The 24,639-nt window shown below is 41.9% G+C and overlaps 2 protein-coding genes across 4 annotated transcripts in view; one reads left to right on the top strand and one right to left on the bottom strand.

Annotated features, from left to right (window-relative positions):
* BLVRA (biliverdin reductase A) overlaps nucleotides 1-24,639 on the bottom strand; it is a 44,748-nt gene that overhangs the window by 19,566 nt on the left and 543 nt on the right. Inside the window, exon 3 of one of the 3 annotated variants that reach the window (XM_072033087.1) lies at nucleotides 21,341-23,532. Coding sequence is in view for 1 of the 3 variants with exons in the window: in NM_001310378.1 (NP_001297307.1) it covers nucleotides 10,975-10,983 (9 nt within the window). In the remaining 2 variants the exon portion in view is untranslated. 3 annotated transcript variants of the gene reach the window in all.
* COA1 (cytochrome c oxidase assembly factor 1) overlaps nucleotides 14,773-24,639 on the top strand; it is a 52,676-nt gene continuing 42,809 nt past the window's right edge. Inside the window, exon 1 of the mRNA XM_027451320.3 lies at nucleotides 14,773-14,906. The gene's annotated coding sequence lies outside the window, so the exon portion shown is untranslated. The remainder of the gene's footprint in view (nucleotides 14,907-24,639) is intronic.

Raw genomic sequence — 24,639 nt, 5'->3', positions numbered from 1 at the left:
TGAGAGCCATGAAGAAATTATCTCTTAAACCTGCCAAGCCCATTTACAGTCCGCATGTTTCAGAGGGAAAATTTTAGACCTTACAGTCTTAGACCAACCACCTACGCTGTCCTTGAGCAGCTGGGAACAGCCAACCCTCCCCAGTTGCCTCCATCTCCATCTCTAACATCCCTATCTCCGGCTATCACAGCCTAGGCCGCAGTTTCTTGGCAGGCACCGTGTCTGGTGGGAGAGTTACAGCTTTGGGATGCCAACTCTCACAGCGGGCTGCCATCAGAAGACAATCCTTCATCCTGACTGGCACCACTGCACCCTGCAAACAGCCAGGATAGGCTTTCCTTCCTGGCTTTTAAATGTCATTTGAATAACACACCCGTATCATGTTACATTTATGTCGGCTTGTTTGCCCAGGCTTTCTGATTAAAATCTGGTTTTCCAGCTAGGTGCCAAGGTTGAGGTTGATGTATTCCCATTGAGATCTGGCCAGGCACTGTGTTACAGGTGCCAAACACCTTTACTTTACTAAATGCAGCGACGGTTAATAATAAGTGACTGCACTTGTAACTGATATACTGTCTCCAGAATTAATACCTGAGTAGAAAGGAAAATGTTATTAAAACATACTTCTGCTAGCTAACTGCCAACTCCTGAGTCCACAGCTGTCCTGACTCACGTCATGGTGGGGCTGCTCTCCACATCCTGCAACCCCATACTGGCAGCAAAACCATTTCACAAAACTCATAATAACTGTGCAACACATTGGAATAAGCTGTCTCTAATACATTTCATATTCCACCCAGTGGAAGACTAAATCACAAGTGCTGTGACGTGCATGTGTGAGCATGAATAATCATTTTGTCCGATTGCCCTTCTTCCATCTGTAGTCACCCTTTATGGTTCAGATTTGGTCACTGGTCAGAAGAGCAAATAATACTTCTGAGATGGAGTCCCAGAAACAGAGATGCACAGAGAAACTAGAGTCGTTCTCAGTCTGGCCCAGTTTGTTTGTAACCTTGCCCTGGGATAAATGATACTATTTCAACTGGGGGGGCAGAGGATGGGCAGAGTGGTGCTCTGTATGGCCAGTGTCAATGGTGGGCTGTGGGTAAGTGCTTTGCATAGTGCAGCTGTTTTCTACAGGCAACAAACTCCTTTTGGATATACCTATACTGCCAGTGCTGAAGCTACCCAGGAAAGACCTGAGCTCATCTTTAGGTACACACAAAAAATATTAAGAGGAACACATGAAGGGCTCCAGTTTTTATTTTATACAAATAAGCCAAAAAAAACACCACCACCTTACAATGCTGAGTTTCCAGGAAATCCTCTGGAGTGAGTTAGAGTCTTGTGAAACTTCTGGTGGGTAAATAAACAATTCCACATAACTGCAGCCTCATCACAGCTATTACTTAACCAAAGGACTGTGGCTGATTAGTAGATGAGTAACGGAAAGAGAGCCACAGTCCCAAAAGTTTCTTTGGGGGCTTTAATGTGCTATAACAATTTTTGAAAGTGAATTTGTGCATGGTGGTAGAATAAGAGGAGAAGAATATTTTCAGAGATAACTGCCAATTTATTTGGAGTGAAGTCCATTTTTAGATGAACATTCAGGAGAATGAGCTGTGGTATGGAGCTATCAGCAATTGACAGATCCTGTTTTTCCATTGGATCAAACAATATTATTGCTAAAATTCTGTGCCAGAACACAGGCAGGAGAAAATAGCCCTGAGTTAATCCTAACTCAAAGGAAAAGAAAAAAAAAAAAAAAAAAAAACAAAAAACGTGAAACACCAGTGACTGCTCGCCCTTCCCCCAAAATGCATCTTCCAACAATTGTCTGCTTAACACCCACCCATGTAGGCATTAAATCCATCTGTGTCCCCAGCTTCCCTGAACAACAATAAAGCCAAAGTCTTCACACAGCTAAGCAGTTGAACACTAACTGCTGAGACTCTGCTTAAATACCTCTTTCTTACAAAGACTGTTCTGTGCTGACTCTTACATTTCCAAAAATTGAGAGTTTTCCAGGTTCTACCAAAAAAATAAAAATTAAAAAAAAAATAATAATTGGAAGACTACGCATCCCCACCTGCATTTTGCAGGGAAGCTTTATTCACAGCTAATCACAAGAGGTGTAGCTGACAGGGCAGTGACATGGGAAATGCCAGGTAACCTCAGTGCACTCCGTTCCCTTTCTGTGCTGCTCGTTTTGTTTTCACTGTCTCACCTACTGAGGTAAGAGTCTCTGTGAGGCACAGCCTCCATCTCACTTGACAGATACAGGAGTGCTCTGCAGGTTAACTTCAACGCCAGGAGTGGCTTTCAAGCCTTTGCTGCAAAACAACCAAATGATGATAAACCACAGTAGAAAAAATGCTCTGAAATATATTTTCAAGTACTGCATCTACCCCTCAAGTTACTGTTCTTCCTATAAGCACTCTTCTTCAGAGGGCATAACAAATGCAGAACCGGGCTGGGGAGATGCAGGAAAGCTGTATTTCCAGGCTGTATTTTTAGTTTCTCCCAGAATTTTGCTGGTTGATATAAAGCAAGCAAATTGCATCCCCTTCCCTATCAGTCCTCCCAATTCCAAAGGAGGGGAATCTCTTCTACAAAGCACCCTCTGACCTACTAAGGACAAACGCAATGTAAGAAGTTGGTATTATTACAGCTTCTGCTCTTCTTGTTTGCTGCAGGAAATCCCCCAGAGATCAGACATCTAGAAGGGTGGCTATAACCACATTCAAATACCTATTTAAAACAATAAAATATAAAGTACAGCATGAAAATATCTCTCATTTCCTTTCTCTTGCTGTCAAATTAATCTGAAATCCTAGCCCTACAAGGAATTAAATGCATGCTTAGTTTTAATCACGAGTAATCCCATTGATAAATGAGAATACTCATACAAGTACATTAAGAAATAAGAGCTTTTGCTGCTAACTGTAATATTAGTAGGCACCAGAACAAAACACATACCCAGGCACCAGCATGTGCTTTTAATATCTTTACAGACTAAACCCAATAGATGATACCTATCTTCCGGTCCACCAAAGGTCACTGCATCCCAGCTCTGTGACAAGCTGACCTATTTTGAGAATTCCCAAAGCAAAACGCCAGCACTCCTGCTACAAGTTGCAGTCACCATAAAGATATTGCTTACCATGGCTGATGAAACCCTGTGCCCATCATTAGCATTTCAACTTGTAACACCAGGGGCCTGTCTTATACTCTCTTTAGAGCAAACAACATACACGTTGTCTGAAACTGGTCAGATAACTGCAGCTGGCCAGGCAAGTGTATTTTTTGGCTGACTTTCTCTTCCCCTACCCTGGAAAAGTGTTTTCACTCTTCTAAAACAAATTGGTAGTAACTGATAGTTTCTTTTATAACTAGATTAAGATGACTTCAGAATTAGATAATGCTTTGCAAAAAACTGTAATCTTAAAAGTGATTCATGCAATGGCTAGTACCTCTGCCACTTTATCAGGCTACCACTCCTCGGTAGGGCCTGAAAAATACAATTGAAGCTCTCAGTTTTCTTTAAAATTTGAAAATGTACTAATGACAGCAACTGCTTGATTGGGGGGGGGTGTGGAAAGCAGCTCTTGAATTAACAGCAATCACCGAGGTAACTCAAATCCCTCTCAACTTTACAGCCCAGTATTTTCCATGCTATTGACTATCATAGCGCTCAAGAAGTGTACAAGCCAGCCATTAGCCTCTTCTCTCATGAATAGCCAGTCTGCAATTGAATGTCATTTAGCAGTCAAGCAGTCCTGACATGCTACTCTTCTGTTAAAACTAACCCAAGAAACTGAAAAAAAAAAAAAAAAAAACCATTTACAGACATATCAGCCACTAGAGGGAGTGTTTGGTATCCCGCTTACATCACACCGGTTTAAAAAATAAATAAATAATTTTAAAGTTTTATACAAAGATTGCAGGGCTTCTATAAAAGTGTATTTCCCACAGTACTTGAACTTCACATTAAGTCTCATGAAAAATGTTATGAAGAACAGTGCTTTGTGCATAACCAGCAGCATTTCAAAAGCAAACTCTGCATCTCCCAGTTCCTAGGTCCACCCCCATCAAACCCTGAGATTTCTACAAGCAGAGAGGCAGTTTTATATGCCAAGCAGGTAGCTCAATTACCCAGAAGTTTTGGACTGCCTGTACAGTCAGACAGCTCTGAGCATGCCTAGACCTGAACTTTCAAGTGTGCCAACCCAGAGATTGGAACTATTACAAAAAACAAGTAAAAGAGTGACCTACAAAATGGTTCCAATTTACAACTGCCTCTTCACAGACCCAACATCACTAGATTCATTGCTAGACAAAGTCTTCAAAGGGACTTAAAAACAGCCATCATGTTGAGTCCAACCACAAGCAAAAGAGAAGATCCTCCTAGGCTTGACCCTCTCCAACAACTACTAATATTCAAAACATAGCTAAAGAGAAATGGATGTCTGTTGCAACTCACAGATAAGATATCTCTGTCTTGCGCATGGCAATGTGTCTTGAATACAAAACTTATTATAAATGATAACCTGACTGAGTGGTTGGGTCCTCACAGTAACATTATCTGGAGGATACAAGATGGATTGTGCCAGCGTACTGACTTCACGTACAATATAGCAGAGTAGGTTCTAAATACCACGTTAAATCTCACTGACTTGAGATCAGTGAAGCTGCTGGCAGCACCTACAAAACTCATGACACCCTCCAAAATCTTTGTACAAATATCTATAATTAGTGAATTGGCTTAAAAAACAAAAACAAACAAACAAAAAACCCTTTCTCTTACCCAGATTTTATTGTGGGAACATGAAGTGGGTATATTTCAGTATTTTGGGGAAAAGATTTAACAGTTACTTTTATAAGAAAAGAGCTCTATTCTCTTTCAAAGGTTCATTTCCTTAACTGCACCATTCCTTTAAGTGGCTAAAGAGGTCACTAAGTTCTGAAAAAAAGGCAAGGGGCTGTATTGGACCACTACCATCCTATGCTACCAATGGGCACATAAACGATATTTTATAATGTAGCAGTAATCCTGCTCATTATTTTCTTCAGCCTTGTAGCTTTTAAAAAATTCAGTCTAAATGCCTTCTTTTCTCATTGTCCTCTGCTAGCATAACTCAACAAGCATTTTGAGGTTCTGGTTAAGAAACTCACTGTGTAGGACTAATTTCAAATATTTAAGTCACTCGCATTCCAGGCAAGATCGTGGCATCTCCACAAAATGCTGTTTCAGACAAATCACATCATTTTTTGATCATTAGAAAAAGGAAAATGCAAGGTATCCTACCTTAGTATCATAAACACAACCACTGCACAAGGGCATTTATAAATTGTCACTGTTTTACAGATTCCCACATAAGGTATCAGAAACTAAACCTCTGCTCTTCCCTCCCACGGTCAGACTCGTAGATAAAGAAGGTAATTGAGCCTCAGCCATTCAGAATATGTAACGTAACTCTCTGCAACATTGTGTCCTCCCAGTCTGCTTAGATCCTGGCTTTGGTTAGGATCTAATAGAACCAGGGAAAACGTATAACATTGCAGCCAAACAATGCCTTGTGAGCCAGACTCACAAGGCATTCGACTAACTTGCAGTCAGGCTGGATGTTTTTTCCCCTGACCATACAGATTTTGGTTCCACGGTCTAGAATAGGAAAGGCATATAAGCAAAAATGAGGTCATGAAGGGGCTAGAAATTAAACGCAATAATGAGCACACTGTAAAGGAATGCACTTTGAACTTCTTTTTGTTCTCACAACTCATGATGAAAAAGTCCATCTCTGTAGCATGGGAACCCGAAGATGAATGCTGAAGAGCTCAAGACTCATTTAGTAGTTGTTTAACCAAACGAAGCTTAATGGCTATTTCTCCTAGGTTACGAGCACCACCTTCATGCTCCCTTAGGAGCTGGTATCTTAGCAGCACCTAGGACAGGAGGAATTTAGCTCCCATACTTTAAAAACAACGATAGTTTGTGTCCAATGTTATAGGCCATTTGAGCCTGGGAAGGTACCATCCAGCTGATGGGGATGGTGGTAAGCTGCAGTGGGCCAGCAATTTTTCGGAAAAGTGCTCTCTCAACAGGAGTACATGAAAGGAATAAAACTGCTGGCCTTGCATTTAGGGGGGAAAAAAAATGCAGCACATTTCCTCAGTGCAAAATTGACCCTCCTTTGTAGCCAGCAGGGAATAAAGACTGTATTCCCTATTTCTGCCCTCTTGAGACAGCTTTCTGGTGGAGTCTACTGGGAAAACTGGGCTTGGAGCAGCCAGAGAATTGTGTTGCCATGTTCCCTGTTCAGAGGGCAAGAGGAAAAGGGATGCGAACCTGTTCTCTCTCAATGATAAGGGACCAGCTGCCGTCCAGCCTCTCTGAGTCCCATTTAACAGACCAGCTTGTATGTTCTTGTGATTATTTTGCTGTGTTTTTGCTGCATCAATATTGCAAATATTATTAGACCAAGCCAGTTGTCACCAAGTCCTACCCAGGAAGGACTGGGCTGGAACCACCTGTCAGAATACTGTTATTTTTAACCAGTAATCAGAGTCAGGCAAATGGCCTGTTTATTTTGAAAAGATTTATTCAACAGCCTTCAGACTCAGGACCTCTTCACAAATGCCGGACATACAAGGACAGACAGAGTGCCGTATCTTTGTAAATACTAGGCTAAATGCAAGGATAGCTATTCTACTTTACAACGCAAGAAAGTGTAAAAGAGATTTGAAATCAGAGTTTTGCTCAGCTGTTGCCATGTTACAAATTCCAACCTAAAATCACATTTTCCAAAGCAACCGTTTAAAGCAGCCGTTGATATCAATGACTCTGTTTTTGAGACCCTGCATCCCAGACTCCATAGGGAAAAAAACGTCCACTTGTCTTACATTGGATACCAAGAACAAAAGCAAAGTACAAGGTCACTTCCAGTGCCAGAACTGTACCAACTCCAGTTTATTATAGGCTCATCACTTAACAGTGAATTGTCACTTATTGTCACTGAATTTTATCCTTTTCTGCAAGTTCCTCACAGATTTTTGCCACTAAAGAATCACAGCTTCAGAAGACAGCAGAGGCCAGGAGTTGAATTACCTTCTCCATCTGTATGTTATGAACCTGATTTGATAGGGACAAAACCTCAGTCCTTTACATGTTTGTATCTGTCACTGAGACCAAACACAGAGAGAATTATACAAACATGCTGATTCCACTTCCAGCTGCACACAATTGTGCTGTGCCTGAGAAAAATTAACTAATTACTCCAAAGACAAGCTCGAGCAAGCCAGTGCAGTCTCTACCATCATCATAAAATAATAGACTAACCAGTCTTCTGTTGCTGATCTGTGTCGGAGCCTGCAAAAGACAGTAAATAGTGACTAAGTGCCGCTCTCCCTAGAAACAGAAAGGTTCACAAGGCTTTACAGCTCTTAGCATGGCTAAAAACATCCATGGCGTTTCGACGAGAATGACTATGGACTCAACTCTTTCCCTCACATCCTGTACCACTTCTCTCTCTCTCTCATTTAGGAATTCTGTGATTGTTAAATAATTCTGTATTTCTTCTGGAAGCTTTCATCTGCTCTCACTCACAGAACAAAGGTTGCAGCAAGATGGTAAAGATCCCTTTCTGCCTACACATTTCACTAAGCTAATAAACACGGTAACATTACTTGAGCTACTAGAAAGGCTTTCTTTATTAACAAGCACGGTACAGCCTTTAATTTGGCATTTAGGATAGTTACTATAACAGAAACTCTAGTTGCCCAAGCCAGGGTCTTTCTAAATGGCTTATAATGCTGTACTAAGGAGGAAAAAAAAAATAGACTTCTTTTATGCTGTTGAACTCATATTGTTAAGGAAAGTTCAGTTCTATTTTACATAGTGGATTCCACTCATCTGGAATAACAGGATTAGCAAACCCATTTCATTATCTTTCCCGGTCAGGTGTGTTTTCTGCAATTCTTTCCAATTAGCACAGTAGAGCTCTGTCTCGGTTGCAAATGTTACTGTAGGGGATGCTTAAGTTCACATAAAAAAGCCAAAGCTCTTTTTGCTTAGTTGAGAAGAAGCAGGTCAAATATATTTTTATATTTTTATTATAATTGCACTTATTTTATAAGGTTTCCAGGTGTAAGCCTAATAGATTGGCCCAACATGCATAAGAGCAATTTCTATGACTCAAGGCTGGCTCCAGATCAGGGGGACAGCCCCTCAGCAACCTTTGTTCTACCAATTTATAACAGGGCATGTACACATTCAATGTTTTTCTAACACAGGATTAAGCTGCTAAGTGCCTTGGCTTTTCAGACAGCTTTTCCCCTCATTCCCCTTTCAATGAAGTAACCATTTTGATGCCTTATGTTATGTTTATACAGTTCTTTATCGAGCAAGTCCTCTTACTACAATGAGCACTAACTGCAAGCTTCAGAAAGATAACCAGTTGCCTGAAAATTAGAGCTGAAAGAGTTATTCCTGGCCCTATGTATGTTGATGCAACTATGTAACTATATGTCAAACAAAGGAACTTCTTCCCCTGGGTAGTTATTCTCCCACTGCAAACCCCAACACCTACCCAAGCCCTTTCTCTTGGTTTCTCCACTTCTCCCCAGCTTTGGTTTGTTTTTACACCCTGTGCCTGACTGCTGCTTACCTGACTGAGGAGGGCAGCACAGAGAAAATTGCAATGGACCCTACCAGAAATGATGGAAAACACTTACTGACGCTTCTTACAACAAATCTGCACGGAAGCGCATGCAATATATCCTCCCCACCAGCCACAGGAAACTTGAGGTGACTTCAGATTTACCATAAAAAAAAGCCAATGTGCATTTCATTCTTGCATCTTACTGAAATTCTGATATTCAAGTACAAAATAGGAAGTGATTCCAGTTTTAATTCAAAACCCAGTCATTTCATTTATTGGTTCATTTTCACTTGTTTCAACGTGAACAGTTAATTTTCAGTACATAGATGAAACAGCTGATCTTTCATCCAGTTCTGCTGGGCTTAGTTTCTGAAGTTAGTCAATACTACAGATATCCTTTATTAAAAAAAAAAAAAAAAAAAAGAAGAAAAAATAAAATATATAAAAAAAAAAGCTCAGTTCTTTGATTTTTAAAATTAAGTATCCCAAAACTAAATGTGGTGTTTTGTTTTTTGTTTATTCTTGAAATGTCTGGTTAATGCAACAATTTGGGAAGTAACAAGGATAATAAAAACCCTGAAAATTAGATCAATTATTTTCTTCAGCTATATAAAATACGCACTGCCCTTCCTATAAGGATAACAAAAACTATACTGCATTGACTTAAACTCTGGTTGCTTCTAAGCAGTAACTGAGCTCACTTGCTAAAGAAACTGTGAGGTTGGTATTAGAAAAGAGTCTGTTGAGAACATCCACATGAATTTAGCAGGACAAGTCCAGAATACATTAACCCTCAAGTATAAGGGAAGTTCCCCGGTCCTACAGTAGAAATATTAACCATTAATATTTTAAATACTTAAATATTTAAAATATCATTAATTGAATGTCTAAGTTCCATCCACTGCCTGTGACAATAGTTTTAGTAAGACTTTAACTAAGGCTTTATTATATTTCCTATTCATTTTTAACTTCAGTGAACAAATGTTCACTAATGTTTGTTCACTAATGTTCACTAAATGTTTGTTAAACATTTGTTCAGTTAACAAACTAAGTTAAGTCTTGGCATTTTGAAGGAAGTTTCAGGCTGTCAGTTTCCAACTGAAACAACACAATAACCTGTTTAGAGAGGTTTTGATATAAGAGCACTATTAGTTTTATTTCCGTAACTTGTCTATTTGGTTAGAATATATTATTAGTTCTTAACATAAACATCTGTGAAGGATATTTAGCTAACTTGGTCTCATTTTAGTTATCTGAGTATACTTTTAAACATTTAACTATTGCTCTTCATTTTGTGAAAACTAAACGTCAGTTTGGATTTGTATTATTGAAACAGATTTGTCTTTATTTTGTATTATTGAAACCGATTTGTCTTTATTTGCCCATTATTCATACAAATGACAGGAAGATGCTCAAGAACTACATTATTGATTTTTGGCACAGTGTCATTCTGCGTTAGCAACTGGAGTCAGAGGACTAACAGCTGAATGACTACCTTCAATCCAGGAAAATTAATTTGGCAAACCAACGGAAGGAGTGTGATAAAAATGATTTCACGCAAAATCAGTTCAATAAACTGCTGCCCTAATTAACACTAGCTTGATTTTTTGAACAACCTCCAACGCGGAGGTTCAGCATGACACCAGGAAAGTTATATAAAGGCTGAGCCTCTCTTTCTGTGAGTAGGCCGAGCTACAGCACAAGGCTTGATTGTTGTTTTTGTTTGTTTGGTCTTTTTTTTTGTTAAGATAGAGGTAAGTGACAGCTGTGACTAGAGGATAAAGTAATATTAGTAAAGTTCCTACTTCACGCGTGGATTCTGTGATGCATCTGAGAAGATGAGAATTGCCGTTTTCCCACCAAAGGTTGTCTGGAACACAGCCCCATCCATCACAATCCTTTCAGGATAGGAGAGTATCATCTCCACACAGGTGAACTAAGGTCAGTGGGCTATGGTTTCCGAAGGGGGTGTCAGACACCTGCAGTAACCATGGCTTTTAACAGGGCTTGCAGGAAGCTCAGCACTCCTGTAAAGAAGCCCAGCAGACACCTCATAGAAGAGGCTCGGGGTGGACTCTCACTTGCTCACCACACACTGCTCCAGCCACCCCGCTGTGTTACTTGGCCACTTCCATATCATTTATAAGCTAATTCTCTGCTTCAGCGCAGCTTGGGCGTTTTTCCAAAGAAAGGGCTTTTCTCTTCTCCTCTCTCTGCTCCCCCCGCTGGCTTCCCCACCTTGGGGGCGAGAAAACTACAGCGGTGCTTCCAGCCCCCAATTACTGTTAGCAGGGGTTAAGTAATAGTCACTAACCTCTTCCATTCACAGAGGAGAACTGCGATCCTGCTTAATTCCCCTCCGCTCCCTGCAGCTCCTCCTTACACAACGCGCTGCAGCCGCAGCAGCACATCAATGCCCCGCTGCCCTGACACCGCTGCGGCAACACCCCCTGGGCCAGGAACCCAATAAGGGCGCTATAGGGGCGGGATATCGCCCTGCAGCAAGCAGCTGCGGCACCACAGAGGCTGCTGCAGGCAGGCGCTCAGCCCGGCAGATAAGGAGACAGCAGCACCTGGCCAGCGAGGGGCGTCCTCATCCCCCTGGGGACCTGCAGAAGCCCCTGGTTAAGCAGCCCGGGTTAAGACCCCGGTGAAGTCGCAGCCGAGCACCACCCAGAGCCCAGCACATCAGCCCTGTTGTTGCATCCGCAGGGTTTATGGTGCAGGCTGAGTCTTTGCTCAGGGAAATGGGGGTCTCGGCAGTGCCAAGCCCCGCGATGGAAAAGCAACCGCGTCAGCCTGTACCTGGCTTCGCCCAAGCAGGCTGCACACAAGGAGTAGCTGCTGGGACAACCCAGGCATTACACAAGCTCTTACTCAGGGCTATTTGCCCTGCTTCCTGTAGAAATTGCTTCCAGGGCTGTGATGCACCATGCTTTAGCACCAGCTTTTCCTTGGAGAGATGCTTTTTACCTAGCTCTCACTGCCAGCCTCTCTACTACCCCCTCAACTTGTGCTGCTTATCTACCAGCAACAGGGCTTTCAGCTGCTTCGTTCGGGGCTTGGAAGATAAAAGTCTGGGAGGGTGCAGCTGTTTTCCTGGAGGCCAGTAGTTCCTGCAATAAACAGAATATCAAACACACAGCGTGAATTCCACAGCTCGTGCTACACCGTGCTGATGTTGGGCACTCAGACCATGACAGCACCTGAAACCATGTCAAATTCAGACTGCAGGTACAAAGCTTCTGTACTCACTTGCTTCAGATGTAAAGTAGAAATAACTCCAGAGAAATCTGTAACAATATCTTTTCCACCTAAATGTCTTCTATTCAACCTGTTCCCAGAAAACCTTAGGGCACACTATCTATAAGTGGTAATAGCATAAGTAGTCCATCTTTTCCTATAAGGCTTAAAAATTCAGTGCAGCTGTAGATCCTGTTAATTCTTTACTATAAAAATCTGCAGGATGGGATTGTAAGGTTATAGGATAAACTATTCTTTTCATCTTTTCTCACTCATTTATTCTGGCCAGTTAACTTCCCTACCAGCAAGTAGTCAGGAAACCAGTTAGCCTCCTTACAGCCACACTTGCTTTTCTATAGTCATGTTTTCTGAGCCACTTACAGAGCTATAACACAGGCGAGACCTCCATGGTCTAAAATAACTTAATCTGAACACAGGTTTTATACTGATGTAACTATGCTGGGTGTTTCAAAAATGTCACATGGTGTTTCAAAATTCTTTCCTCCCCCTGTCAAACACTTTGTAGTACCAGAGGCTAAAGCACGGATCTATGTAATCAGCAGCTCTAATTACAGTCATTACACAACTGCAATAAGGAGGAGCTCCAGAGTGTGACTAAAGAATTACATAGAAGACTAATGAGCAGGAAGTTTAAAGTGCAAGGCATGAATGAAGGTCAGCAACATGTGTTGTTTTGCCTATAGAAGGACTGGCAGGCCAGGATATATGGCATTTAAAAGGTATCCAACATGAGTTCAGCATATGGGACTGCTAATGAGTAGCATGTGACTGTATGCTTAGCAAAAAATAATGAATCAATTAGCACATGATAGGAAACCATAACAAATAGCAGAATGTATGAAATAATGCATATGGGACTGATTAGAGGCAGATGCATCTTCAGATTCAGAAAGAGTGGTATCAATTGTACAGCCATGTGTTCTACAGGATCCAGAACCTGTTTGATCTCATAATTAACCTTATACATATATATATATATATATATATATAAACCTCCACTTTTCAGATGGATCAGCTTCCAAAACAAGGGTGGGAGTGGCAACATGCAGCCAAACAGGACAGAACTGCCTCTTTCCAGCATGCTGTAAATTTAGGTTAGCGTAAACTTGTCGGACAACTATGCTTTTTGGCATCACTGCTTGCTGTTTGATCCCTGTGAACAGCCTCAAGCTTGGTCTGCCACAGGTTTGTGTATTTATGCAGGTGGCCAGATAACAAACCGAACACTTAACTCCAAACCTAGGCAAGATCAGAGTGCAGGGGAGTTTTTCCTTCAGAGAGGAATGAGACATGGACTCCAGAGCAGCCTTTTGTGGCTGTGAGATGAGCAGCCAGCACGGCAAGAGAAGCTGGGGTCCCTAGGATGGTGAATGTGGGCAGGGGGAAACACTGACTTTGGAAGCAACACCAAATAGTGCCTTGTCTTAAGCAGTCTGTTCCTCTACTGGTATGAAAATGGCAGAGAAAGTATCTGTAAATAATGAAGATCTTTCAATACAAATTAAACTTCAACAAAGTTGGATGGATATTGTACAGCTTTCATCATGGCAAACTGACAAGGAGAAGGCTTGCAGATGTACTTAGGTCTACTACATAAGCATAGCTGAGAACTGTAGACAAGCTTTTGGCGTGAAAATCCTTCTTCAGGACTGAAATGTATAAAACAGATTCTTTTTTAGAGAGTAATTAGGTATGTTGGAGTCAGACCACCACTGAACATAAAGGTAACAGATTCCCACAAAGAATGGATGTCAGTAGAGAGGCACTAAAGGCTTGAGGAAAGAAAGAGGGTTAAAAAGCCTACAGCTTTGCAGACAAGTCTCCTAACAGGCCTTATTTGCACAAGCACAGGTTGATTTCCCACTAGTACGGGCTGCCACCCCCCTTCTAGTTGTCCTGTATTTCTCACTGGATTTTTTGTTACATTTGCACATTGCTTTGTTTTGCTGTTTGTCTTTTTTTGCCCCCCACTCTCACCTGCCACAGACACAGGAGTGTTACAAGTCCTAGCAAGTGCCAGATGCATTAACTCACTTTGCTACAACCTAGCAGTTTTTCACTTTTCAATTATTTTGTCAGGAACGCCTAAACACTGCACAACAAAATAATTGTCACTGCGATGATACAACTTGTCTGGTAAGCAGTTGAAGTCCTTGAAGGGAAAAAGCAGGTGTGTTTGTGAGAATTCAATAGCAGCTAGTATTCCACTAGTACAGCAAGCCAAAACATGTAAAAAAAAAAAAAAGTTGAAAACTATTTGGATAAGAAAAAACAGCATTGAGAAGAGTGTTGAATTCAGCTCCTCAGTCAGGAAGAGCAATGCAACGTATTATCAAAGCATGTATGACACAGTGAGAAATAACAGGACAACACACTGAAATTACGGGTACAGTCACCATTTAATTTCAGATGAATCAAAGCTATTGTGAGCCAACACTCAGGATCCTGTAATCTAGCAATAAACATACTTTACAAATGCTAGAGCCTAAGTGCTGGTCTGTTACAGCCCCAGAAAGCCTGCTAAATAAACTGACAGGGGCATCAGCTTGTGGTACAATAATGAGGGATACATTTGGAATGAAAAGATAATAGTAATTAAATATATATCTCAGTTTATGGAATTTGATCAAATTAGATGCAAAGAATCAGTTGCAAAGATACAACTTACTCCTCTTTTCTGTCATCTGACAGAGAACATAAGCAAGGCTCCCCTCCAACCACAAGCCCCTCACCTCCACAGCCAAGGTCAGGGTAGCGGGACACCCGCCGCTCCCTCCCAAAAGGGCACAGTCCCAGGAAACCCCCAATCCTGCCCCAAAGAAGAGAGAAGGACCTCCAAATCCAACCCCTTGTTTAAACACAGCGGCGGCCACAGTTTCGCCTCCCCCCCCAGCTCCTCAGCCGCCCGCAGCGCCCCCTGGCAGCGCCGCAGCAATGGCGGCCACCACGGCCCAGGCGTGAGCCCGCCCGCCCGCCGCTGCCGTGAGTCAGGCGCCGCCGTGATGGCGGCCGGGGGAGGGGGCACAAAATGGCGGCGGGGAGGGACCCCAGGCTCTGTGTGTGTGTGTGTGTGTGTGTGGGGGGGGGGGGGGGGGGGGGGGGGGGGGGAATGGCGGATAAAGCACTTTGTGAGGGTGGTGGGGGTGAGAGCGGGGTGGCACCCCGGGGGGGAGCAGTGCAGGAGGTGGGTGCATGCCTGGTGAGCGAGGAGTCTGGGACACGTAAGGGGAGGAACGACTGCAGTAATATACACAGTGCAATTAGCAGGGCAGTGCTAATGGTGATTATATTTTAAGTACATATTGCCTGGTTTTAGATGCGAGGCAAATTCATCTAGGGATCTACGACCAAAACCAATGAAAAACAATCCAGGTTGCTGTGAAGGCGACTCAGGGGCAGGTGTCCCCTAACAGTAGCTTCACCCACTTAAATAACCTTTTCCAGGGACACCAGTGTGCACCGCCAGCTCCAGGGCAGGTGGTTTGGGGTGCAGGAGGCAGCGGCCCCACTGCTGCCCCGTGGGACCAGCACTTAGTCCCTGCGATGTTAAAATAGGCATGGACCCACAGTACCGTGTGCTGCAGGAAAGCTAATGGCAGAAGCACAGCTAGAAGAAATTTGAAGAATTAAAGCAGACAAAGCAGATCATTTACTGTGTCATCCACCCACAAAGAAAACTACAGTCCAATTTGCCTTTCCATTCTACTACAACTTTTGAATGAGTTGTCCTGAGCATATTTTAATGTTCTTATAACACCATGAAGAAAACGAATTGCTAGCTTTCCTTAAAAATCAAAGCCTTCCAGTTTAAGATTGATCATCCCTAAATGAGACAAGGTCTGTCTGTCAGTGTGCTCGCCCCCATCCCTTTTTATTGAAGCTAGCTCCTCCTGTGCCTCCCTGCCCGGTTGGTTTAAAGTTATTCACTTCCTGCTGATTTACGTGAAGCACAAGAAGAGAGCACGTAGCATAGGGCACAAAAGTTGGCTGGATTGCTTCTTTTAGTGCCGTTTTTTGATAAACCGAAGCACTGACACACGAAAGAGTGAGCCTGCCCCCTTAGGCCACTTTCCATTCACAACCTGGAGCAATAGCAGGCTGCGACAGCAAGATGGCCCTGTTCCACTGCCCCAGCCGCACATCGTGCTGTACGTCTTGTATCGGGTTTGGCCATCCGCTGGCTTCTTAGAAGTTGGTTTTCCAGTGTATCACAGCTTTCCGGGCATGGCATACCCTGCAGATGCCCACTCTTGCACCCCTTTCAGCAGAGGGTTACAGCTGCACCTCGATGCAGCATTAATATACACTGTCTGTTTTGACACGCTTCAACTGAAATGTGAGCAGTAAACTAGTTACATTGCCTGCAGTAGCCCACGTTAAATGCTCTTAAATGTGACTGGGGTGTGGTAGAAAAAGATGCATGCATGTTGACGAGAGATAAAATACTGTCCTTTCGGCAGTGTAGTGCTTAGAGATCACTTTGTCTCGGTTAAAACTTGAAAAGAATTACTGGCTTTCACTATCTTAACTTTTCTTCGCATTTACTTTGTGTGTTCAATGGCATTTGGCTGGTTTGGGATATTTCAGCAACTCAAATTATTGTTATCTTAACCAAACAATGCAGCAGTTCAAGTTGTTGCATTTGTTCCCCTAAGGAAGAAAGGGATTGCATTGAGGGAGTAGGGCAGGAAGTGAAGAGGTTAGTCAAAACTTAGCGTCTTTGTTACATGAGCTTTAATTTGGACTTCTGTAAATTGAATGAAAAAACATGGAGAATAGAGATAAGGAGCTTTCAGGATTAGAAAAATAAAACCCAAACCCTTCATTACTATGTTACAGCTTTTTCTAAGTAGTACTTTGCTTTAGCAGTTCTGAAGTTAATGAAGTGTGCATGGATTATTGCTGCCTGTATTTTACTTCAAAGCTGGTTATTCCCTAGAAGTCAGAGGCTTTGCATGTCTGTTGATATAGAAAAGTGGCTGAGAAAGTACTAATACAAAACTTCTGGGTTTTGACATAATGCCAGAGGAGGAAAAAAAAAAAAAAAAAAAAAAAAAAGCAAGATACATGCTTAACTTTGCAGATCTGACCACAGCATAAGATGAAGCAAGAGGAAGAGTTGATGCTGGGTTGTTTTTGCTACAGTTAAGGTATCTTTTACTGTTGCTGCTTACACAAAGGGAGAGGCACCCACATGCCCTCCTCAACAATGTGACTGTTCCTGCACTTGGCCTTTTGTATAGGCCTGGCACAGTCTAGCAGGCACAGGTGAATGTGACTGATCTGGTGTTCACCAGAGCTCCACTCAAGCATTATTTCACAACAGGTTCTCTTATTTTCTCAGGCTACCTTACCTAGGAAGTCAGCAGGACAGCCTTTAGAGCAGCTCTGAGAATCATTTGGTGGCAGCCCTACTTGTGGTTGTTCTGAGAACTGTAACTGATCTTAAGATACTGATCTGAAGGACGCCTGCTTTGCACTGAGACACCTCGCCGCTTGTCCAACTCTCAGCTGCGGAAGTGCCACAAAAGCTGAAGTCAACAACTGATGTGCATGAACACAATATGCATACATATTCAAGCTGGGGGAAGAGCAAAGAGAGGAAGAAAGGAACTTAGATGGGTTCTTCCATTTGTCTGTAGAGCTGTTAGCGACTCCGTCTAGAATTTAGAGCTGTGATTTTGCATAGCTGGGGAGGTTGCAGAGAAAAAACCTGTATTGTTTCTCAGTTTCTGTAAGCAAGCAGCAGTTACAGGACCATAAAGCTAATGTGGGATGTAACCTCTTGAAGATATGGTCTTAGATTTGTCTGCTCAGCATATCATAAGGATTATAAATGGTTTGAGAGTATGCTTCTGGAAAACTACCTGATACACAAGAGAACTTGAGATTTTACAGTTACCAGTTCAGCGTTACATCTTAGTCTTTTTCCTCTTGTAAAATACTTGAAAAAGACATCAACTACTTGCTTTTAAGCATATTCCAGAAATGCTTTCTGATATTAGAGCATCTACAGTTAGACAATAGATTACTTTTATGTATTGGGGAAGACAGGGATGTTTTTCATTAAAAACAGCACAGCAGTAACAACAAATATATCTAAACCCTTGTCACCTCCAGGGAGGGCAAGGTAATTTGCTTTTCTTTGTATTTACATATTTTCATTAAATCATTGTACAGCATACCAAAAGCTAAAACTACATAGTCCTTGTTTCTGGAAATGCCTCAATACTTTGCATATGCTCTGCATATAGCAGATAATTTGGTGGGTTTTTCCCCCCTTCCCCACTATTTTCACTCAACCCCCCCAGAGAAGTTGTTCTTGGGCTTAATCACTACAATATACATAGTAAGGCTAATTATGCTTTAGCTAAAAATGTTTTCTGCTATCTTGTTATAGGGCACCTCACAGATCAAACTAGAGACACACAAATAGTGAATGTTTTTGTTTTTCACATATTTAGCTGTATCTACAATGCTGTTCTTCAAAGCAAGCTTCTCCCACTATTAACTAACAGATAGAAATCTTCCATGTCCTGCGTGCCATGCTCCAGATGCAGATTAACATCGTTAATGCCAGCAGCAGTCTCCTACTCTGTCTGGCAGGTGTTGATCTACATTTTAGACCTAGTGTAGGTGCTCATTTTGATGATGCTAAATGAGCTAGAACCAGGAATGTTGTCTTGAAGCAATATTTGTGTCCAGCACTTTGGCTTGACCTCGAAGTTTTCAGATAGACCACCAGAAGCTGCACCTCAGGAGCATGTGTGCCCCCATGCCCACCCACTCATGGGTGGGAGAGCTCACAAGAGTGATTCCAAACTGACCACACATGACCTATATTGTGGGATACAGTGACCTATATAGAGCCCTTAGCATGAGATATTCTGATTTACAAACCTGTACTATTTCCTGAGGTATAATTACTGCTGGCTGTATCTAAGAGATCAGTCTAGTGTTAAGCTAATTAGGAACTGATCTATTTGAACTCTCCCTGAAGGAAGGCCCATAGGGAACAGGAACACCCATTGGGATGTTTGATCCACGAGAACTCTGACATTTCCAAACATCTTTAGGACAAGAGGGACTAGCCTGAAGTTGTGCCAGGGGAGGGTCAGGTTGGAAATGAGGAGACATTTCTTCTCAGAAGGAGCAGTCAGGCATTGGGACGGGTTGCCCAGGGAGGTGGTAGAGTCACCATCCCTGGGGATGTTCAAGAAAAGGTTGGACGTGGTGCTTGGGGACATGGTTTAGTGGGTGACATTGGTGGTAGGGGGTGGTTGCACCAGAGGATCTTGTAGGTCTTTTCAACCCTCATGTTTCCATAATCTTAGGTCAGTGTTTCCCAGTCTCAGCCCTCTGCAACTGTTTGTATGGTGTTGGTGAATGCCACAAATTGAAGGTGTAAACAAGGGTTGGTACACCAGGAGTTAGACTGCTTGAAAAGACAGGCTCATCTAAACAACACTGGGTTAAAAGTTACGTGAAAAATTATTCACCTGAGGGTGGGAAATGTATGTAGGGTATTTATGAGCTGGGAGAAGAGAAGATGGTCAGGAATGAAGAGACATTTGTTAAACAGTCTACTCACCCTGTATTTACAGGATTCCCTGTGGCAGGTTATAGGTGGAAGGAATGCAAGTCTTGTCAGAGAAAAACTGACAAGAAAACAAGGATTTGTGTCCTGTTTGTGGCATAGGAAAAACATGAAAGCATCATTAACATTAGAACCAGGCACAGAAATGTTGTAACTTAGATTAGAGCTGCAAGGATTGACTCTGGAAAACATATATGAAAAGCATGGTAGGTAGAGCAATGAGGCTCTATCAGATGTGCTTAGAGGCACTTCAGCTCCTCTCCGTATAGATATTGGTGGGTTTTTTTATTTGTTGGTTTTGACAGAGATTGCTACTAGACTGCTTTTTAAACCTACCAGGGAGGGAGAGTATAAACCAGTACAAGAAAGCTTGTCTGAGTCTCCTTCTCTGGAGATATTCAAGGCTTGTCTGGACACCTACCTGGGCAGCCTGCTCTGAGGAACCTGCTTTGGTGGGGGGTTGGACCCAATGATCTTTCAAGGTCCCTTCCAACCCCTACAGTTCTGTGATTCTGTGAAAGCTAGGGCTAGCCAGCTAAAAAAAAATCAGGGATAATGTAGATGGACTCAGTGAGGAGAACAAGCCATGAAATATTTTTGTTAAGTCTTATGGGAGGAAAAGGTATTGTCTTAAAAATCCTCTATGTCTTGTTAGCTCAATGTGAATGGTATCACTAACTCTGACTCACATAAAACACATTTATCTCTTATGTCATTCTCCTCTGAATGAGCTCCCTGCAAAGCACAAGTAAGGGTCTTTGGAGGGACTTTCCCTCAAAGCAGTCTTGCCAAGCAGCAGACAATCATTTTTCCTCTATGCTACCTTCCCACCATTATCACCAGCCCTAGTAAAAGGTAGGCTGCAGAGAAACATTTGTCATGTTTGATGGGACACTTGCCCAGCAAGTATCTTATTAATGAGCATTCAGAGGAAAAAGACAGCTTATCTGTCTAAAGAAGTGCCGCGGCACTGTTTTCACACAACTCCAAATACCAGCCATTTAACTTGTAGTGAATTAAGAGCTTTAGGCTGGAGTCCTGCCGTGGCCCTTTACCATCATTCCACCCTGGAATTCAGAGGGCTGCAGCATGGTTTAGGTCAGATGCCAAACCAGCTTGAGTATTGAGTTCAGATGGAAGAATGATGTTGCTTATTCCAGTAGGACTGGAAAGCAACTGTCAGCACATATAGCTACAACATGAGCTGCTGTAAGAAGCTTGGGAAAGCCTTCTGTTAAATAGGAAGCAGAGAACTGCACACAAGTTATTAGAGCTGCAGTTATCTAAGTTTAATTCTGGCATCCTTGGGTTTTACAGAAGATGTGCATTAGTGGATACAGCTATACAAGTACACAGGGAGAAAACTAAATACCTACATGCTTCAGAGGCTATAGTATAGCTCTAAGTCTTACCAATCTATCTTAACTATAAAGATGTAGCATATTAGCACAAACACATAGTGTATAATATTAAGAACTTTTTTTTTTATCATTACATTTGGTCTAGCCAACAGCACAGACACAGTGGTGCTTTAGAAGTGCTGGCTTGATGTAGTACATTTCTACATGTGGCAAAATTGGTGAAGCCTACAATTAGAGATTATTTACAATAGGTAGTACTTCTAGGATTCCCTATGCAGTATAGGAATACATAGAGATACTCAACAGAAGCCATAACACACCATTTGTATAAAAAACAAAACAAAAACAAAAAACAACACAGTTAACAGTTTACTAAGAGCCCCATATACAATAAATAACAAGCCTCATTCCTTAAAAAAAAAAAAAAAAAGTGTTTTATAACACATTCAGTCTCCTACCTAAGGGTGAAGATCCCAGGTTCTTTCAATTCCTCCTGCCTCTTACCTGCTACTATTTATAGCATTTCTCCTTCAAGCTTCCCAGGTGCAAGGCTTCCAGGTGGAAATTGTGCTCTTTAACTCTCCCTCCCTTACCCTGAAGTGGTGAGGTGTATGTCTGTCCTGCTAGGCATGAAGGAGTAATCCTGAAATACAAATATTCTGTATTTTGCTTTAAAAAAAAAAAAAAAAAAAGTTTTAATTTACATAGTCTCATTTTCCCCACTGTCAGGAATTAATTAGAAATTCCACAGGCTTTGGAATAAATGAACTGAAACTTATGGTCGTATATGGGTTACAGCCACTGTTACATATAGGGTGTTTTCTTCCCCCCTTCATTACAAAATATATGGTGATCTCCACCCTGCTTCCATTTAATTGAAGTTTTGCCACCAACCTATATAGGTAGCTCAGGTCCAAATTCATTAACAGAATGGAAAGATTTACTCTAAATGTGGGATGTAGTAGAAAGGTGATTTGGAGTTACTTTTGCATGGTAAGCATGCCCTAGCTTGATGAGGCTGTTTCTTGAACCTAAACTGTAAACAAACAGCCACACAAAGTTGCAAACCAGTGTATGGGATGCTGGATACATGTCTTAGAAATTGTGAGAGGAGCTAATCCTAAAATACAATCTTCACCTCACTGAAGTTGGTGAAAACATTTTCCATGTACTTGACTGGTGCCAGGATTTTATGCTAGGTACTTACTCTCTTACTTTACAGGAGTTAATGCACACTCTGAAAAGTGTTTCAGCACTCTTCCTCCTGAATTCTTCCTGTTCCTCTGTGATAAACTGCGTCTTAAAACACTTTCCTAAACCTTCTTCATATCCATGCCCCTTTTTAAATGAGAAACTCAGTAGATATCCCTTCAGCATTCTGCTTGAGCAACACCATTGGCATCACTTTCACACTGTTAGTCATAATACACACTGGTATGATGCCTTCAACGAGAATTTCAAAGCACTTAACAAATATTAATTAAGTATTGCATCTCTGTGAGGTACATAAGTAATTAATTTTATAAGCCAACGCCATATAAAGGAGAGAGAAGGGTGGATTCTCACAATAGTGCATAGCCTCTTACTCGTTTACAGTTATTTTCTTCACGGGTGTCTAGACTTGAAATAAGTTCCCAATGCAGGTTTTGTAGTGGCCCCAGCAACAGGAATATTTGTGAAGCTGAACTGCAGGACACCTCTCACATTGCCATTATGTGAAAGCATGTCGCTTCAACTCTGTAGTAAAATGGAGTTACGGTAAATCAAGGCACTAGAGAAGACAGGTGAAGAATTTAAGACTTGAGCTCTATCCCTGTCTTCAGTTCTTAATAACAGATGTTCCCAAACTTCTGTTGCCCCATGTTTGTTTTTCTACAGGTAGAGAAGAACTTTCTGGATGTTGCAGGCTTAGTTTTCCCATACATATTTACTCTTTCTGACTGGAAATCAAATGTAGGTAGATTTTGAGGACTTCATTAAAAATTCTGGGCTTACTGGATGTCTGGTAGGTGTAGGGAGCAGACATTTCTGAACTAGTTGCTGCATGCCTGGAGACCGTGGACATAAGGAGTGTGAGCATGCTCTGCAGTCACAGAACATGAAGCAGCCTAGCAGGAGCAGCTGTCTGTGCTGTGCTCTCTTCCCGTGCATAGTAAGTACGAAACTCTTCAGAAACAGCAGACTTGCTGTAAACATGTTGTGCAGCTACTAGGACTGTGCAGTCTGCCCCATACTTTCAGAAGGGAACTATGCAGTTATTTACATGTAGATTATACATCCGCTCGTTCCTGGGTGTGCTGCAGCTGCTGCATAGGCACTTGCTGTTTGCTGCCCATGAAATCCTCTGTAGGCACGGGGGATTCCTACCCCTAACGCTTGCCACCTTATATCCACACTCCTCCAAAACAACATTGATCAGGATTCATACTTATTCCACTTCTTCCTTTGATTTCCCTTTTCCCTCTAATGACAAGTACTTGCAGTAATGTAGTACTTCCACAAGACACCCTGAGACAATTTCACAGTTTGCTGCTGCCAAAAGAGAGAGGTGGCAGCCCCCAGTCCCCGTGGCCTTGGACATCCTGATGCTCCCATTGTGTAGGTTCTGGTGTGTTCTGGGTCTCTCCATTAGCCGTTTTGACTTATTAGCCTGGAAGAAGAAAAAAAAAACAGAAAGGTGGATATTTTTCTCTGGAATAGTGATGTAAATCAGCAAGCTAAATGACAAGTTTAAGTCGAAGGACCAGAGGAGTACCAAAGCTTCTTCAACTGCAGCCAGGAGGCTCAGAAAAAGACTGTGAGAGGGACTTGTCCTTGCACTTTTGCAACAGTGATGTGTTAGATCAGCTTAACTGCCTATGAAGCAGTATTTTCATTTATTTCTTTCGCAGAACAGAGTCACTACTGTGCCTCTTCTTTTCTTGCCCTTGTCACTTAAAGATTTGTCATTCAGTTCAGGGAAGTGTCATTCAAATCAGCGTGTGGATTCACAGTTTTCATGGCACCACAGTTTAAGAATCAGTTTTGGAAGTGTTATCAGGAATATTCTATGTCATGGTCTTACAGGAAATTGCATATCTTATGAAAACTGCTTTGAAATTAAACAGAATTTTGAGAAGCTTATGATAACTGCTACAGAGAGTGTCAAGTCCATGATATCTTCTTCCCAACACCCTGGAAAAGGTATAAATAAGGGGAAAAACAGTTATTTTTCAACTATATAACATCAAGACAGGTTTGAGGTAGAAGATCAGAAAATAAAATGTGATGAAATTCTGATTATTCCTTTTGTATTGTCTGAGAAATGATAGCAGACTTCAGCACATTAATAAAGCAGTTTAGACATCCGTCTGCCACAGCGCTGGAGCACAGAAGATCAAAAGAAGGTTCTCATCTGCTTGACACACACACCCAGTGTTCATTCATTAATGGCATACTTTTAGCGTAGGTTATAACTGTACACATCATACAACAAAGCAGTGCCACGAAGTTTCCCTGTCCATAGGGAACAGAGGGAGCAGGAAAAAAAAAAGAAAAAAAAAAAAAAGTCTGATTGATTAAAGCATTCTCAGCAGCTGAGAACATCATTAACTGACAGGGTTTGCTGTGAACTTTGAAAGGGTGGGAAGAATAACTGCACTCCACCATCTTTGTTTGACTGTATTGTTCAGTATGAATACCCCACTGATAAAGTAATTCTTGATAAAACACGTTCTAGTTCTCAGAAGTCGTGCAATCAAAGCATACACAGTGGGTG

The sequence above is a fragment of the Anas platyrhynchos genome, chromosome 2 (assembly GCF_047663525.1).
Source record: "Anas platyrhynchos isolate ZD024472 breed Pekin duck chromosome 2, IASCAAS_PekinDuck_T2T, whole genome shotgun sequence".
NCBI lineage: Eukaryota > Metazoa > Chordata > Aves > Anseriformes > Anatidae > Anas > Anas platyrhynchos.
The sequence above is the reverse complement of the archived record's forward strand: the minus strand, read 5'-3'. Positions and strand labels throughout refer to the sequence as shown.